Genomic DNA, 16,280 nt, shown 5'->3' with positions numbered 1-16,280 from the left:
TATCAGACAGACATCTTGTATAGAAATTTTTGCCCAATGGCGAGTAGTTCAGCAATACAAACTCAAAAGTTATCAAACAGTGGTCGGATAAAGAGGGATTCTGTGGGAACACCACTAAATGTTCAATTTCAATACCATACACCAAAACAAGGTCGAGGGTGTGGTTAAAACAGTGAGTCGGTTCATGAACACTCTGAGAGAAGCCGATGGAATCTAACAAAGAGATAAACGCAGTACTGAAGCTGTCATTCTCAACATCCACATGAATATTAAAATCTCCTACAATAATAACTTTGTCCGTTTTAAGGACTAAAGTTGACAAAAACTCTGCAAATTCAGATAAGAATTCAGAGTACGGGCCAGGTGCTCGGTACACTATAACAAAAAGAATTGGTTGCAGTGATTTCCAACTTGAGTGCGAAAGACTAAGAACAAGACTTTCAAATGAGTTATAGTTTAGTTTAGGTTTAGAGCTGATTAGTAGGCTAGAGTCGAAGATAGCTGCAACTCCACCTCCTCGGCCTGTGCCTCGAGGAATGTGAGTATTAATATGATGGGAGGGGTGGATTCATTTAGGCTAACATATTCTCCATCACCCAGCCAGGTTTCAGTAAGACCAAATAAATCAATATCATAATCTGATATTAGTTCATTTACTAGTACACCTTTAGAAGAGAGAGATCTGATGTTTAAGAGTCCACATTTAACTCTCCTATTCGTTTGCACTATTGCTCTTGTGGTTTTAATTTTTATGAGGTTTTTATGCACAGCTCCTCTTCTGTTTACCTTTTTAAATAATTTCGATGGTCGGGGGGCAGACACCGTCACTATAGGATTTTCACTAAGTAACTCCTGAAATGGAGGAGCAGAGAAGTGTGTTAGACTGCGACTCTGCGTAGGGTTTTGGGTGGGTAACTGCTGAAAAAGAAGGGCAGAGAAGTGTGTTAAACTGCGACTCTGCCTCCTGGTCTCAACTCTGGGTTGTCATGGATTTGGTCCACTAATAAACTTGGCCAGATTTCTAGAAATGAGAGCTGCTCCTTCCCAAGTGGGATGGATGCCGTCTCTCCAGATCAGACCAGGTCTTCCCCAGAAAGTCTGCCAATGATCAACAAAGCCCACATCGTTTGCTGGACACCACCTCGACAACCAGCGGCGGAATGACGACATGCGGCTATACATGTCATCACTGGTCAGATTTGGCAGGGGTCCAGAGAAAACTACGGTGTCCGACATTGTTTTTGCATATGTACACACCGACTCAACATTAATCTTAGTGACCTCCGATTGGCGTAACCGGGAGTCATTACCGCCGACGTGAATAACAATCTTACTGTATTTACGTTTATCCTTAGCCAGCAGTTTCAAATAAGACTCAATGTCGCCCGCTCTGGCCCCAGGGATGCACTTAACTATGGCCGCTGGCTTCGCTAACTTCACGTTTCTCAAAATGGAGCTGCCAATGATCAGAGTTGGTTTCTCAGCGGGTGTGTCGCTGAGTGGGGAAAATCTGTTAGAAACGTGAACAGGTTGATGATGCCCCGTGGACTTTGAATGCTTACGACTATTCCTCCTTCGGACAGTCACCCAGCCCCCCTTTCCTGGCTGCACAGGGGATGCCGGAGGACGGCTACTAGAGGCTAACTCAGGCCGTTCCGCACCGACTACCGGGGACTGGCTAGCTACAGTAGCTAAAGACTGATCTACCAAGGTGCGGAGCTGGACTTCTAAGTCACTGAGCCTCGCCTCCATGTCTATAAATAAACTACACTTATTACATGTACCATTACCGCTAAAGGAGGCAGAGGAGTAACTAAACATCTGACACACCGAGCAGGAGAAAGTAGGAGAGAGAGAGGGAGAAGGAGAAGCCATCGCTAGCTGCTAAGCTAAAGTCGCTAACGGCTAAGCTAAATTACTGTAGCGTCAGCTACCAAAACTTTAGAACAACTATGAGATTGAACAGCAGTCACTAAAAGATGGAAAGAACTGTGAGTGCTTAGGCAAAATTACTGTAAAGAATAAGTGTTTAGCGAACAGTTGGCCGCTGTAATCAAACAAATGTAACTGTTATTTAGCGAGAGCAACAACACGGTACCAACACACAAGCACCGGAAACGGAAATGAGTCGACACGCTTACCGCAGTACGTCAGCAGTACGTCGAGTTCGAACACCACTAAATGTTCAATTTCAGTACCATACACCAAAATAAGGTCGAGGGTGTGGTTAAAACAGTGAGTCGGTTCATGAACACTCGCAACAACAGTGTTGTCTAAATGTGTTATGTTGTCTTAATGCAGGGGTTCTTAACCTTTCTGGCAGTCTGACCCCTTTTTGAAGTTGAAAATATTTTGTGAAAGAAAGCCTAGTGTTGTCTTTGTTACTCCAGGTGAACAATAATACATCTGGGAATTCAACTCTCCATATGTCAGTTAAATCATACGTGTCCATAAAAAGCTTAAAATATGCATTTCTGTTATTAGCATGTGCAGGTGGCCATCTGTCAATCTCAGAATTTAGAATAACATTAAAAACTCCTCCAAGTAAAATGTGAGAGTTTGGATGTTTTGTTAGCCAATGCTTGAGTCTATTCTCTATGTCAGCAAGTAACTGGATGTTTTGTAAATTAGAATTGTACCTATAAATATAGAAAATAATCTTGTTGTAACCAACCACTTGGCAGGTAAAATGTCACCATTATACCTGTGCTTCATCATTAAGACACCAGCTGATCTTTCTAAACAGTGAGAAAACCATAAATCGTTCCCCCTACTGAGTTCTCCACAAATTCACGTCATTTGAGTTTGAGTGAGATTCCTGACAAAATGAATACTCTGTATTTAGCTGTTTAACAAATAAAACAAAGCGTTGAGTTTAGTTATATTTCTTAACCCTGTGGCATATATAGAAACTGTAGACAATGAAATTCTCAAAAATAGAAAAGGCTCATAAGATACTACGGAACAAGCAATCAAACAATGCTACAGTGAGCACCAATTGCTGCTGGTTAGAAATTGTGTCCAACTTTTGCCGGCACTGCAAAACGTCACCATGTTACATGACATATAAACCTCGCGAGAGCCGAGTCCGGTGGCCACAGTTGCTTTTCTCCAGTGGCACAAAGTTGGGACCACTTTGCCTGGTCTCACAGCATTTTTACAGACAGTTTTTTGTCCATAATCTAGCAACCTATAAAACCATATTCTCATGCTGCTGTATTAATATTCCAACCAAATCCTTTACCTTTTCATGTTGTGAATATTCCCAAAAATCATACAGCACCATTGTTGAAGGTGGTTCCTCTTTAGATCATTTAACTTAACCCAATCAGAAGGCGAAATTACATAAAAAATTAACATAAAAGAATAAAAAAGAAATACAGCTTTCTATATGTATCATAATAAGCATAGTGGTTATTAATATAATTCAGCTGGCCTAGCAGTGGATGGGTCAGGCTTGCCCGCACTTGCCTGTGTCCTGACCCTGACTGACCATTTCAGTCAGTAAGAGACTCTTATGATGTCTGACCAAAAAAGAAAATATTTGGTTGGACATGAAAAAAGACAAAGGAAGAGGCTTGAAGAAGAGAGGAAGCAAGAAGATAGGTATTAGCCAGTTTCTAATCCCTGTATTTTGAGATATATTGCCAAATGCCAAAGTCCTGTCTATAAGGACTTTGCCAAAGTATTGGCCTTATAGGCAGGACCTTATAGGCAAGGTATACCACTCGGCAGCCATCTTGGCAAAGCCTCCGGGCAGCTATTTCGGACTAACATGCGTCACTACTACCACGCATGCGCAATAGAAGTAAAACAGACCCTTACGTCAGTGGGACCACACGATTGGCTGAAATATGTTTTCCGCTTTGGCTGTTAAAAGCAAACAATTGGCTTTTTAGCTGGAGGGGCGGGATAACCGCCATCTTTGCTGTTACAGGCTTTCCCAATAGAGGATGCGTATTGAGGATGTGATTGAGTGCAAGCATTCTAAAATCGTTTTCCAGGAACTGTCAAACTCTGAAATACCATCACGAATACCTCCAAAACAACGTTCTTTATCATTGTTGGGCCAGATGCTGGTGTATTGGTGACATATAGTGCATATGCAATAAAAACAAATGAACTTCGATTTTGATTTCAGGGGGACTTTAAGAGGTGGATGTATAATTCTGCTGAACAGATGATGTAAGCTATCTGCCAAGAGTTGCATCCACCTCTTTTCTCTGCATATTTGAGTGTTACCTGCTGTAAGGTGCAAGTAATACCGGTACCAACCGGTACCCATCACATCTACATTTTACTCTTTGGTGTACCGGGACTTTTCTTGTGTTCCAGCACTTCTCACAAGTTGCCGGTCTTCTTCTCTGCCTTCTCCATATCAGGTTCTCTGGGCTCCATGTGAAGCTCACCTATTTCTATTCTCACCTACCTGCTAATCTCTGTCGGCGGAGACAGATGTGTGCATAAAGTTGCTCATCAAAGTAACTTTTGTGAACTGACCAATCACAGCTTTGATGCGGTGGGACATTTAAAAAGGCTGACGTGCTACAGCAAACCTTTGAAATGTTGAACTTGTTGTTCTGCGTGAATGATTATTGACGAGTTAGGACTTAGAATTAAATAATTAGAGACTGACCACCTTGTAGATCATTTTTCTTACACAAGGATTTAAAGAATGAAAACAACCCACAGAAATGAAACTGCTGTCCAACTGGAATTAATATTATACTAGTGGTAAGCTATACAGTATACTATTATCTGAAATTCTTATGAATACACTGGCATTGGACTAGTACCGACCAAGAAAAATGGTCTACATGGTGGTTAGTCTCTTACTTGTCAATAATCACAACCATTCATGCACGATTTCAACATTTCAAAACACATTTTTCAGATCCCAAAAAGAGGACATGTCCAGGAAAAAGAGGACATGGTCACCTAATAAAACACACTCGTCAACATGAGAAATGGAAGTGTATGGATTGGATTGAGTGCAGGAGACCATCAGTCACTGCTCACTGCGTCTCCATCCAGACAACCAGACCAGCCGGACCAAACATCACTGCATTTGATCGGCCCAGGAAGAGTGGACAGTGAGCCTTGATAAGGGCTTATCTAACCCAGGTCAGACTTAAGGCTATTTCACTACCCAGCCTACTGCTGACTTATATCTGGTCGCAGATCTGGTCGAAAATAAAATAGATGAAATAAGACTCAGGCTTTCTCATCAATGGGAAATCAGAGACTATTGTGCCCTCATCTTTACTGAGACCTGGCTGCACAACAACATCCCAGATTAAGCTACTGCACTAGACTACTGCACTCGTGTTTTGCACAGACAGAACGCAAGACTCTGGTAAGAGAAGATAGACTCCTTTTTCAGCCACAACCACAGTTTTCTCTGGACCCCTGCCAAATCTGACCAGTGATGACATGTATAGCCGCATGTCGTCATTCCGCCGCTGGTTGTCGAGGTGGTGTCCAGCAAACGATGTGGGCTTTGTTGATCATTGGCAGACTTTCTGGGGAAGACCTGGTCTGATCTGGAGAGACGGCATCCATCCCACTTGGGAAGGAGCAGCTCTCATTTCTAGAAATCTGGCCAAGTTTATTAGTGGACCAAATCCATGACAACCCAGAGTTGAGACCAGGAGGCAGAGTCGCAGTCTAATACACTTCTCTGCCCTTCTAATTCAGCAGTTACCCACCCAAAACCCTACGCAGAGTTGCAGTCTAACACACTTCTCTGCTCCTCCATTTCAGGAGTTACCTAGTCAAAATCCTATAGACTGAGTGTCTGTCCCCCGACCACTGAAACCTTATAAAAATTAAAACCACAAGAGCAATAGGGCAAACTAACAGGAAAATTAAATGTGGACTCTTCTAAAGGTGTACTAGTAAATGAACTAATATCAGATTATGATTGATTTATTTTGTCTTACTGAAACCTGGCTGGGTGATGGAGAATATGTTAGCCTAAATGAATCCACCCCTCCCAGTCATATTAATACTCACATTCCTCGAGGCACAGGCCGAGGAGGTGGAGTTGCAGCTATCTTCAACTCTAGCCTACTAATCAGCTCTAAACCTAAACTAAATTATAACTAATTTGAAAGTCTTGTTCTTAGTCTTTCACACCCAAGTTGGAAATCACTGCAACCAATTCTCTTCGTTATAGTGTACCGAGCACCTGGCCCGTACTCTGAATTCTTATCTGAATTTGCAGAGTTTTTGTCAACTTATTATTGTAGGGGATTTTAATATTCATGTGGACGTTGAGAATGACAGCTTTAGTACTGCGTTTATCTCTCTGTTAGATTCCATTGGCTTCTCTCAGAGTGTTCATGAACCGACTCACTGTTTTAACCACACCCTCGACCTTGTTTTGGTGTATGGTACTGAAATTGAACATTTAGTGGTGTTCCCACAGAATCCCTCTTTGTCCGACTACTGTTTGATAACTTTTGAGTTTGTATTGCTGAACTACACGCCATTGGGCAAAAATTTCTATACAAGATGTCTGTCTGATAGTGCTATAGCTAAATTTAAGGATGCGATTCCATCAGCTCTAAATACATTATCTAGTCACAAAGTAACGGAGGACTCCTATGCTAATTTCAGTCCCTCCCAAATCGATCATCTTGTTGATAGTGCTGCAGGCTCGCTGCGAATGACACTCGACTCTATAGCCCCTCTAAAAAAGAAAATACTAAAACAAAGACGGTTAGCTCCATGGTATAATACTGAAACTCGCAAATTAAAGCAAATATCGCGGAAACTTGAGAGGAATTGGTGTTCCACCAAACTGGAAAATTCTCGTTTAATTTGGCAAGATAGTCTTAAAACTTATAGGAAGGCCCCCCGTAATGCCAGAGCAGCGTACTACTCGTCATTAATAGAGGAAAATAGGAACAACCCCAGGTTTCTTTTCAGCACTGTAGCCAGGCTGACAGAGAGTCACAGCTCTATTGAGCCAAGTATTCCCATAGCTCTCAGTAGTTACGACTTCATGAGCTTCTTTAATGATAAAATTCTAACTATTAGAAACAAAATTCACCAAGACCTGCCCTTAACTGGCACCGACTTATCTCTAAACTCAGGAACCTTAGAAACAGCTGTAAAACCAGATATATGTTTAGACTGTTTTGCTTCCCTCAATCTTTACCAACTAACTTCAATAATTTCTTCATCTAAACCATCAACCTGCCTCTTAGACCCCATCCCGACTAGGCTGCCTAAAGATGTTTTACCCTTAGTCAGCACCTCTATACTAGATATGATCAATCTATCTTTATCAACAGGCTAGTCCTGAACCATCCCTTAGTTATGCTGCTATAGGCCTAGACTGCCGGGGGACTTCCCATGATGCACTGAGCTCCTCTCTCCTCTACTTTTTCTCCCTCTGTATGCAACCTCATCCCATTATTGCATGTTACTAACTCAACTTCTCCCCTTTCCGGTAGTCTTGTGCTTTCTCGTCCCTCTCCTCTCTCCTCCTATCACTTCCTGCAGGTGTTTCTGGCTCTGGAGCTGTGGAGTCTGGACCTGTGTTTGAGGGTCACCTGCTGCCCCCGTGTTCCTGCTCGACACCCTCTGCTACAACAACTATTGTTACTAGTCCTATTGTTATTATTGTTATTATAATCATTAACATTACGATTGTTATCATTAACACTACTATAAATATCTGTACCATTTTTCATTTAGTCTATAGCAACATTACCTTTACTGTCTGTACCTCTGTGTGTATATTGTGTATGCTGCCTCCCTCCCCTCTTTCTCTCCTTCCATCCCTCTCTTTTTCTCTCTGTTCCTCTCTTGCCCTCTCTCTCTCTCCTTCACCCCCAACCGGTCGAGGCAGATGGCCGCCCACCCTGAGCCATGGTTCTGCTCAAGGATTCTTGCCTCTGTCGCCTAGTGCTGCTCTTGGTGGGAATTGTTGGGTTTCTGTAAATAGCATCATAGAGTACGGTCTAGACCTGCTCTTTTATGAAAAGCGCTGTGAGATAACTGTTGTTGTGATTTGGCGCTATATAAATAAAATTGAATTGAATTGAATATACACATACTGTATACTGTATTAAGCTGGAAATAATCCATGCGGTCCTGCAGATGCATTTCACACTTGTCTCATGAGCGTAGAAAACTAAACATGTACATCCTAGGTGTACAGTACTGACATCCAGAACAGCAACACCAAAAAGCAGTTCTACTTCTACCTGTTTAGAGCACTCAGAGAATCTACAAGTACAGATTCAAAGGTCAACAGTGAGTTTTGTGGTAAGATTTCCCTTCTACAGCCAGAACAGTGTTCATCCATCAATACTGACAGCCATGCAGAAAGTGATAGCCCGACTGTTCCAGCCAATGCAAATAAACGGACTGATTACACTCTTATGAAAGCTGCCTTTAGGAGTGCGAGGAACATTTTTCCTCCAGTTAATATCCAGCTCATACACTCTATACCACAGGCTAGATTATCAAAACTGTTAAATGCCAGAATGAGTAGTGATGACATAAAATGTTTTGTCACTCACAGGGAGACAAAATGATTAATTCTATTCTTGATCTATTTTGTGACATTATAGAGAAGTTCTGTTCATTGTCATTTTATGAGACAAATTGATAATTGGTCAAATCTATGTGCTCATATACTCACAAATGTTTCATATGCTTCTGAGCTGATCACTTTGTTCTACTTAGCTCAATCTGTATGAGCCAGTATGTTAGACCAGAGGTAATTTGATGACAATTGTTTTTACAAAAAATGAATATTACCATGGAATATGACCCTTTTGATTAGAAATTGTTGTCAGTATGCTAACGCATCAATTGATCATCAATCAAATAATTTTAGCACCAATATTCCCGTCAACCTCACACTCCAATGAAAATTTGCTTGATGTGCTTCAGCAGGCCAGGAAGTTCTGGAGAAACCTAAATTCGCATACCTTTGCTTTGGTGCAAAGCTCCAGCCCTTCTGGCCTTCCGGCAACCTGTCTCCTTCTTCTGATGTTAGCCTTCTGATCACAACTCTGAGCAGCTGTCTCCACAATGGCCACATGGCCCAGTTCACCCTCACTACATGTTTGGGATTTATCGGGTCTGTCTCATAGTCTCCCCGGCCACCTGATCAAGCTCACCACCAGGAATTGATCAGTTGACAGCCCTGCTGCTCTGTTCACCCAAGTATCTAAGACATATAGCAGCAGATCTAATGATACAACCACAAGGTCAATCATTGACCTTTAAAGTACGGGTTAGGGAGGTGTCCTGTCCAGGGCCCCACCCAGAGACTCTGAGAAGCCTGGATACTTCCAAATACTGTTCGGTGCATAGGCACAGCAGTCAGAGCCTTCCTCTCAGAGGGTGTCTTCACGCAGTTGTGTAGACACCCTCTCATTCTCTGGAAAGAACTCCAACACACGAGTCAGTCCCTACCAGTGTTATAATAATAATATTGCAGTTTTTAATCCAAGTAACGCTGCGTTACTTTGTTACAAGAACATGATTTGTTTTGTTGTTCTTGACGGATAGGCACGACTGTCAGGGTCAGTTCAGACTGAGCAGCCAGACCATATGTTGTTCAAGCCAGCTGCTAGCCAAAATGTTACAGGTGGACAGCTTCCACAGCTGGAAGTATTAACATTATTGTGAGTTTGTCAGTTTAGATGCAAAGGACATTGTCGTCCGCTGTGAAAATACTTTAGCCCATTAACAGAACAAGTAACGTAGCTAATTACTTTTCAGACCCACTAATGAGTAAAGTAATAGCCTATTGTTACTTTTTTAAGGAGTAATAAGTAAAAAGTTTTCAGTATTCCTGAGTAACTTGCCAAACACTGGTCCCTACACCTGCAGTCTTTTGTGTATTTTTGGTATTTAAGCTTCTTCAAGAGCCCTCCTACCATTTAAATGCCTCTGAATGATGATTACTTTAATTTAATAGAGAAATGATGAAGCTGTATAGAGTATGGGAGCCATACAACTGACACACATCAGTAATTATAATAAAATATTATTAATATATAATATAGCTGTAAATATTGTACAGAGTAGGCCTATAGCCAAGCAGTTTATGGTAGTGTTGACACACACTCAAACACACATTCTTATGCCTAGCGCGCGCGCGCGAGAGAGAGAGAGAGAGAGAGAGAGAGAGAGAGAGAGAGAGAGAGAGAGAGAGACGGTCTTGTCTGAGGGGTTTTCAGACCACTTCAGTTCGCAGTCTTCTGCAGTCCTGGTCTGTGTATTTGTTGAGAACATCTGATAATTTCAGTTCCTGTCCTCTTTGTTTTTCCTTGCGCGATTCCAAGTGCATCCCCAGTGCCAGCCCGTGAAAACACCGTGAAGTGGACGCGGCGTCATTGCAACTTTGTCTGCTGTTACTGTGGAACAGGTGAAGCTGGGGAGTTGAACAAAGCTTTGTCAAGGATGGTTGGACGTGTGCAGTTCTGCTCTGGCTTTCGGGGGTGCGTGAAGGGCCTGTAGTCTGGTTTGTCGGGTTCAGATAACAGAATTCTGCTCGTTATTTTAATTTTTTAAAGGATTCCAGACGGGATGCCAGAGCGGGTTTTCATCTCTAAGTGACACAGCTGTAGGCTAACCTAAGCGGAGTCTTAGCCTATTCTTATGCAAGAATCATTCATCTCAAACTTCCAGAAATGAAGGAAAAATGCAAGAACGCGGCGAAGACGCGGCGAGAGAAAGAAAACGGAGAGTTTTATGAGCTGGCGAAGCTGCTGCCTCTGCCTGCGGCCATCACCTCCCAGCTGGACAAGGCCTCCATCATCCGGCTGACCAGCAGCTACCTCAAGATGAGGGCAGTCTTCCCAGACGGTAGGCACTCCGCGCAAACTGCCAGAGGGGGAACATGCATGACCACAATTGTAGAAAAAAGGGCATTCACGTTTCCAGGTTTGATAAAGTCTATCCAAGACCGGAAAGGACAAAAAACGGGAACAAATAGGCTACAGTGACTGTTTAACCAATTTAAAACACTCAGAAACAAAACAGAATCCAGAGCATAGGCCTACGATTTATAACACAGTCAAGAGTCAATATAGTCATTGTCAAATCATAACCATTTGTATAAGAGAGAAGGCCTATCACAAAATCAGGGACCTGATTTCTTGAGTGTGAAATACCTATATATCAGAACTGAAAGTAGCAACAAATGGATACTGCTTCACTTTATTGATACATTCCAAATAGCACAATTTGTTAGTAAGGTACCCCAGGCTATTCCATAAGAACAGCGGCCGTGCAGAGCTCTGTGGTTCAGAGAATCACACTGTGACAAACAAATCCATACACTGCTTTTTTGGCACCACTTTCTGATAAGGCATAATTTGTACATGTTCTTAAAGTAATTTAGAACAGTAAATAAACCATTGATAAAGTACTTTATCAATGGTTGAAATAATGTATCAATGTTTTATATAGGCTATTATTTATTTAAAAAGAGACGTCCATGTGTAGGCTATAGCCTATAATTTAATTTACAACCATAAATAACTGCATTACTTCTAAATAGATTTAATTTCAGCCAAAGGCATTTTCACACGCTGGCAACCCCAGTGTTGGTGTTGTTAACAGATTCTAAAGTAGGCTAAATTATTTAACTTGCACAGCCAAAAGTTAGAAACAAATCCTTTATAATGAGGACTTATTGGAACCCGTTAACCTCTTTGCTGCTCTAAAACAAACTAGTGATTTAAAGTTTAAAATAAACTTTAAGTTAAAATAGCCTATACAGTGATAAATACTTTGCTGGTCGTCTTTTCCTCAGAGCTTTCTACAACACTGAGAAGTAAAGGCTATTTGTAGGCTACTACAACTTGGTCTGAAAGTAGGCCTAATAATAATAATAGCAATAATAATAATTATTATTATAGCCTAATTGTGTTTGTCTGCTCGCAGTAGGCCCAGTAGCAGTGAAGGTATACAGCGTGATCCTCCCTCAGACCTAATCTCTGCTCATTTACTTCATTATGGTGTCAGCGCAGTTCCCGCTCTGATTAAACGCGAATGTCCACTTTAAACGCCTCGCTCATTCATCAAGGTGAATTATTTCATTAGGCCGCATGCAGCTACACTGGGGCAGGTTAGAGGGCAGGAAAACAGAGCTTTTCCTCTCTGTCATCACTCATAAAGTCAGACTGAACACACGGCCTTTCACGGACGGGCCACCGCGGCAGCCGGCCGAGCTGTCAGCGGTCTCCTCCAAGGCAGGCCGGTGAGTCCACAATGCTCAGGAAGCCAAAGTCGCTGTGATCCACAATATCATGGATGCATTTTGTGGTGGATTAGTTTGTAGTCCTGTTATCCCAATACATGTCCGTAACGCATAGCCGCGGGGACGGCAGTGAGGTTAAGTAAGGCCTAAGACAAATACTGATGGTCCATAAATGAAATGAGGATTTAGCCTAGACTACAACAGGCCGGTAGCAGCCTGTCTTTTTTTCTGCAAAATAGCGTTTCTTAATTTTGAATACCGCCTTGTTATTAGGCTGGTAATTAGGTTTATCTTCCTGCTAAAACATTTCATTGCTAATGGAGCCACAAAAACAAAGGAAAACAAAACAACAACAAAAACAGGCCTAATAACAGAATTAGCAAGCTTAGAACCCAGACGTCTAGGTTAAAACGGGGCTGAATTTGGGCTGTCACTGAGTAGATATCTAACTATAGCCCAAGAATAGACTATTCATCAAATAGACAACAAAATAATGTCTAAAGTATTTTTTTACTCAAATATAACAAGTTCTCACAAACTGCAATCCATTCAAAGATTTATAATTAAGAAAGGGGATTACAACAGACAACTTCAGATAAAAGGCTACAACATGATAAAAATGTAAAGGAATTAATGACAAAATATTATTATTATAGTCGATATTATTATAAATAAAAATACAATTATATATATAGACAGTGAAATAAATATAGAAACAATTTTTACAACAAAGGTGATAAAAATGTAAATAACGACAAAATAAATGGGTTAAGCTATCCAAATCTGAATCTTCATCCAAGCTGCTACTTGATGCAGCAAGAGCATCAACTCTTAGTCGGAGTCAGTCTCTTAGGTAACTATCCATGACCCATATTTGTTTAATATGTAAGAATATGAATAAAAATAAACATTATAATTGATATAATATAATAAATGTTCACTGTTATTCCATAAGACATGTCTGACTACTATCATCATATATTTTGAAATTAAAACATACAGTATACTTATCAGTAGACATCATTCTAATGAAGGTTTTTTATTTATAACCTATTTTTCCCCTTAATTTAAAGCCCTTCTTTATTACTGGCCTATTTATATCTATGAAAAATATTACTTTACATTAACAGAACACGTTTTAGCCACCATGCTTCATTAGAAAAACCAAACAGACTGCTTTTATTCTTTTGTGAGAGCAATGTGCAGTGAATGTAAGTGTGTTCTGTTCTGAAGTCTTTTACTGTTGTGCTTTCTTGACTGTATGCTGGATAATTTGCAATAAACATAAGTTAGTATCAAAAGTCAAAAACTCATATTTTCATACCATAATGATCAAACGAGTGTGTCTTTTATAACAAAATATAATAGGTTGCACATGTTTCATGTTCACCCCCTTTAAATTCAGATAATTAAATGTAAGAGTTTTTAAGGGCATGAGGAGACCCAGTTGTCATGGGGTTACAGTAACAGTGTTGGACAAATTGCTCAGAAATTGTAACGAGTTACTTTTTACTTATCACTCATTTAAAAAGTAACAATATTACTTTACTTATTACTGGGTTTTAACAGTAAATAGTCACGTCACTTCTTGCGTTACAATAACTTTCAACCACCCCACCCCATCCTTAAAAGTGACGGAACCTGTTCAGCAGCGCATTTTGGAAATGAATCCACTTTACTGGAACAATAATTAACCTAAGGCAGCCGGAGGATGCTGTATCATATATGCTATTGTTATAAGCTATTTAAAAATAATAAAAAACAAAGCAGGTCCTCCCCGACATTTTAACTAATCGCGTATTCATAACAGCATCAATGAGTAGGATTTTTACGAAGCATGTAACGTTTTCTAACGCCACTGTCTGAGATTAAAAAAAATCAAGCAAGTGTCTCGACTTTTGAACTAACGTTACTCTTCTGCACATGCATTTATAAGAGAAGTATTCAGTGCTTTTACAAAACACAAAACAAGGATTAATGCCACTACTGCCAAGTGGATGCATCACTGGCAGCAGCTGCCGGAGTTTCTTTCTACAGGCTAAGTTTCACGTTGCTTTGCTGCTTTAGCATATGCTTCAATACAAAGTTGTTCGCAGTTGAAAGCTTATTGCTGGTCGCACAAAGTTTACAACGGAAGACAATCAATGTTCTTTGCATCCCTGAGCATGACACAGCTAGGCCGAATGGCAGTACTTAGAGCTGTCGTTCGCCATTCTTCCTTAAGCCTTTTGGCTAGCAGCCCACTTGAACAACATTAGGTTTGGTGTCGCTGACCTGCAGCGCGGTCCTGCATGTTATATTAATATGCAAGTGCAACACAAACAAAAAGACCAAAGTAAATGTCCTCTTGTTTCATACGTTTGCAGTAGTGCTCTCACCCGTTAGACAGTTCACTCTCGTTCAAAAACTAAAAAATGTGAAAATGCTTATTATGAGATCTGGCAACGCAGATGTCCACTAATTTTCAAGTCTCACGTTGCCAGTAGTCATGTCTCAGTAGGGCTACAATTGCCATCAAGTGGATGAAAATAGTAATTGCATTTTGTTTTAGATTAAAATGAAAGTTAATGTAGTGGACATTTTGTGTGACAGCGAAAATGAGGGTAATTTAAATGTTTCACATGTTTACTTGCATATGACAATACGATGTCTCATACCTCACAAGCTGCATGGGCGAAAACTACATGTAACCAAATTTACATTTTATTAATTTAGCTGAAGCTTTTTTTTGTCCAAAGCGAATTACTATTGCTCTATAAGTCATAGGTCGCACACCTCTGGTTAAGTGCTTTGCTCAGGGACACAATGGTGGATGGGGAAAAGTGGGCTTCAAACCAGGGTCTCTGACACCAAAGGCATGTGTCTTATCCACTGCTCCATCCCCACCCTAGTTTTGACACTAATTTGACTGTACTCATTGCTGGTCTGAAACAGGGCTATAGCCAAGCATTAGTACACTGATTGCCTCGATTTCACTGGGAGGGCTAAAAGCACACTACTTGTAGCCTGTACAAACCAGAGCCAAATCGTGGCTACAGATAGACCATGTCAATAAAATGACACTTACTATCTTGTATATATTATGGACAGTGCAAAAATAATGGGATATCAACCATCTCTCGTGCTGCCTGGGCAAAAACCACAATTAATCAGTTTTGACCATTTTGACTAAAAGTGGGCCACAAATAGCCGGTCTGACCAAGAGCTAAATTGTGACAAAGCACAGGCTATGCATAGAACATGTCAAAGAAATGAAAATAAAAAACATTGTAATCACTGTTGACTTTGCTTACATGATGGAATATCATACACCTTGCAAGTTATTTTTGCAAAAACGTTATGTAACCAAATTTAGGTTATTGTGGCTAGACGTGGTTACTCATAGCCAGACTAAATTGGGTTTATAGTTAACCTTGATGATGAAATGACAGCTATTGCTTGCTGGGAAATATAGAGTGAAATGCGAGTTTTTGAGAACGTGCTACAGTTTACCACAGCTTTGTTTTTGCATAATTGTAGGCCTACATGTTGCGTATTTCATGTCAGTTAATGTTGATATCATGAGTTTGCATCTTGTTTCTTTGGTAGGGTTGTTGGTTGAGGTTATCATGGTTATCAAGGAATCTAGCAAGGTCACAAATGATTTTAGAGGGTCTTTTTTGCTGGCAGGGTTAGGGTTAGGGTTATGCTATATGAAGCTTAGATTTATACAAAATAATTGATTCATGTTTACTAGTTTAATACTTGTTAAAAGCCACTCAGCAATTGTAAACTCATCAGGAGAGTTAATGTTTCAGTAATCTTCTTAGGTGTTTTTTTTCTCATGAAAAGCTGTTGGTTACCAGTGTGATTTTAATACTAAAGATTGCTGTAGTTTAAATTATACATCCGTCTAATGACTCAGACCTTCACCTGCTACAACATCACAAAACCTGTAGCCACAGGTTTTGTGATGTGATGAAATCAGAATTTGTATTCTTAATACTTGTATCTATTTCACTGCTAATACTTCTGTACTTTTACTTACCATTCAAAATTATGA

The 16,280-nt window shown here is 40.5% G+C and overlaps 1 protein-coding gene across 1 annotated transcript in view; it reads left to right on the top strand.

Annotated features, from left to right (window-relative positions):
* Window positions 1-10,289: 10,289 nt before the first annotated feature.
* The window catches only part of sim2 (SIM bHLH transcription factor 2), a 44,285-nt gene continuing 38,294 nt past the window's right edge, over window positions 10,290-16,280 (top strand). The window contains exon 1 of the mRNA XM_038709556.1: window positions 10,290-10,839. Within this exon, the coding sequence (XP_038565484.1) occupies window positions 10,665-10,839 (175 nt within the window). The 5' untranslated portion in view covers window positions 10,290-10,664. The remainder of the gene's footprint in view (window positions 10,840-16,280) is intronic.

Source organism: Micropterus salmoides, unplaced genomic scaffold (genome assembly GCF_014851395.1).
Source record: "Micropterus salmoides isolate LMB-PRFRI ecotype aquatic unplaced genomic scaffold, ASM1485139v1 Ms_hic_scaffold_9, whole genome shotgun sequence".
Lineage (NCBI taxonomy): Eukaryota > Metazoa > Chordata > Actinopteri > Centrarchiformes > Centrarchidae > Micropterus > Micropterus salmoides.
Note: the sequence above shows the minus strand (reverse complement) of the source record. Positions and strands in the feature narration are given on the sequence as shown.